The sequence below is a fragment of the Echinops telfairi genome, unplaced genomic scaffold (genome assembly GCF_000313985.2).
Source record: "Echinops telfairi isolate 266 unplaced genomic scaffold, ASM31398v2 ScPeMD7_8;HRSCAF=38, whole genome shotgun sequence".
In the NCBI taxonomy this organism is placed as follows: domain Eukaryota; kingdom Metazoa; phylum Chordata; class Mammalia; order Afrosoricida; family Tenrecidae; genus Echinops; species Echinops telfairi.
The window spans coordinates 2649263-2651637 of NW_022103905.1; the positions used below are offsets into that span (position 1 = coordinate 2649263).

Below are 2375 nucleotides of genomic sequence, written 5' to 3' on the forward strand. Positions count from 1 at the left end.
AAAAAAAAAAAAAAAAGAAAATGAATGATTTACAACACACTTCTTAAAGCCAGTGTTTTCTAGATCATAACACATTTCCCTCTGTTGTGTTCTTAGAAGCCGGTAGTTATGAAATGACAAATCAACATGTAAAACAAAATGGAAAATTAGAAGATAATCCTGCAACTGGCAGTCCTCCACGGACTACATTGTTGGGGACCATATTTTCTCCTGTCTTCAACTTTTTTTCACCAGCAAATAAAAATGGTGAGTATAAGCCATTAACCACAATTTGATTGTTAAAAATTCATACCTTTAAATATATATATATATATTCATACCTTTTTTTTTATTCATACCTTTTAAAAAAGTTTTAAATTTAGTCGCCTACTTGTCAGTGTCTTATATTTGTTTTGTGGTTTTGTACACCAATGGAAGTAACTCTTAATAGACATTTCTTTTTATTGATGGAAATAAACATTGGTTATGTTTGATTTTATTGTAGTGAACCCTGTCTGAAAAACTAGATGATAAACTTTTGTCTGGAATAAAAGTTTTATTATTTCCGTGTTGAGATGACTGTGTGCACAGGAGAAATCTACGTATATTTTCAGTAGTCTAGGTTAGTGTTTGCAAACTGGGTAATAAGGGTTCTGGAACAACTCAGGGGGCCGAAAAGCAGCCACTTCTACTACTTTATCTTGGATTATGGGCTGTAGTGCAAAAGCTTTTTAGTTGCCAGGGAGGCTCTGAGTAACTTTTTCTGAAAGGGGGTGGTAGAGCAAAGAAGTCTGAGCTTTATGGGCTAGATCAGGAAAATAGAATTTGTTAAATATTTCCAAATAAGCTGAAACTGAGTCAATTTTTAAAACTATGCTTATTAGTCTCTATATTACTTGAGGGCAAAGCTTTGTCTTATTTTTGCATCTACCATGGTATTAGACTAAGGTGACCAGATGTCCTGCTTTTGGCGGGACAGTCCCGATTTTTAACAATTTTTCCTCGTGTCCCACGGTGTTTTAAAAGAGTCCCAGTTTTTGAAAGAATGCACAACAAGCTAGGGGATACGGTTTTCGGCTGCCATGTGGCTATTTCGCCAGGTTATGAGTTTATCAATGTTAAAATCTGGTCACCTTATATTAGACATAATGTTGGGGGTGTAGAAAGAGGATAGTCACTAAATGCTTTCTGCATAATTATTTAAATTTTAATCTTTTTTCATCTTAATTATGTTTCTGTCTAATAGTACAATTTTTAAAAAGCAAGTAAACAGTCTGGAAGGAAAATTTAATGTAGATTACTATAGTAGAAACAAAATTAACAAAACCAAACCAGTACTCCTTTTTTTTAATGTTGTCTGAAATTTTTGTTTTATTTCTATTTGAATACTTTTACTGATATTTAATTCAGTGGTTTATAAACTATTCAGGCAAACTTTAATGAGAAATCTACAAGATAAACGTGTATAACTTAAGCTGAGAGGATGCTAAAAACAAACAAACAAAAAAATACCCACTCGGGTTACCAGGGTGAAGGTTTTAATACTGGATCATTTGGTTTCTGCATATGGATGAGGAGTTGATGTGGCAGATATATGTCAAGTGACTGAGACACTGGTGCCCCAGCTAGAGCTAGGGATGGAGTACCTGGGGCTACCTCCAGTGTAAGTGCTGCTGCAGTAGCAAGATTTGAATCACATGGTGCATCTGTAGCTGGCCCAACATAATGCTCAGGCTCTTCAATGGGCTATCCTTCAGTTGAGGATGAGGTCCCTGGTGATAGCTCCTGCTTCATTGGTGCTGAAGGAACATGATCCCCACTAGATTCCCCGGGGGCCTGCTCTGGAACTGACCCAGGATGATTCTCTAGTTCTCTGACAGATTGTCCTTCTGGTTCAGGTGTTGGAGGTGGAGGTGAGGTCGCTAGTAATGGCTCCTCTTGCAGTAGTAGCATAGAAACAGGACCATAATCACTAACTGATCGTCCTTGGTGATTTGCTGCACCTAGCACTCTGTGGCTCTGGGGCCATGAGCTCTATAAGTGGCTCTTGGAGATTCAGCTGAGCCAAGAGAAGGTAGAACTGTAGGTCTGGCTGGGTCACAGTGACTTTCAAGTATTCCACCAGGAATTTGGGGGAGGCACACTCTGGGGGACTGGTGGAAAATCAGTCTTGGATGGAAAACGAGTCACTTTCCACCTAGGAGCCCAGGATATACAAGATGGCTCAAGCACAGAACAGACACAGACTCCATCCTCCATCCCCTAAAAATATTTTTAAGATATGCAATCGGAAGGGATGAGCCCGCCAGGGTGCAATATAGCATTGACGAAACATACAACATTCCTCTAGTTCTTTAATGCTATATCTCCCCCCCCCCCACCCGCCACTATCATGA

The 2375-nt window shown here is 38.8% G+C and overlaps 1 protein-coding gene across 2 annotated transcripts in view; it reads left to right on the forward strand.

Moving 5' to 3' along the window:
- CTDSPL2 (CTD small phosphatase like 2) overlaps nt 1-2375 on the forward strand; it is an 80081-nt gene that overhangs the window by 47196 nt on the left and 30510 nt on the right. For both annotated transcript variants that reach the window (XM_045286503.1, XM_004709399.4), the window contains exon 4: nt 97-246. In XM_045286503.1, the coding sequence (XP_045142438.1) occupies nt 97-246 (150 nt within the window). The remainder of the gene's footprint in view (nt 1-96; nt 247-2375) is intronic.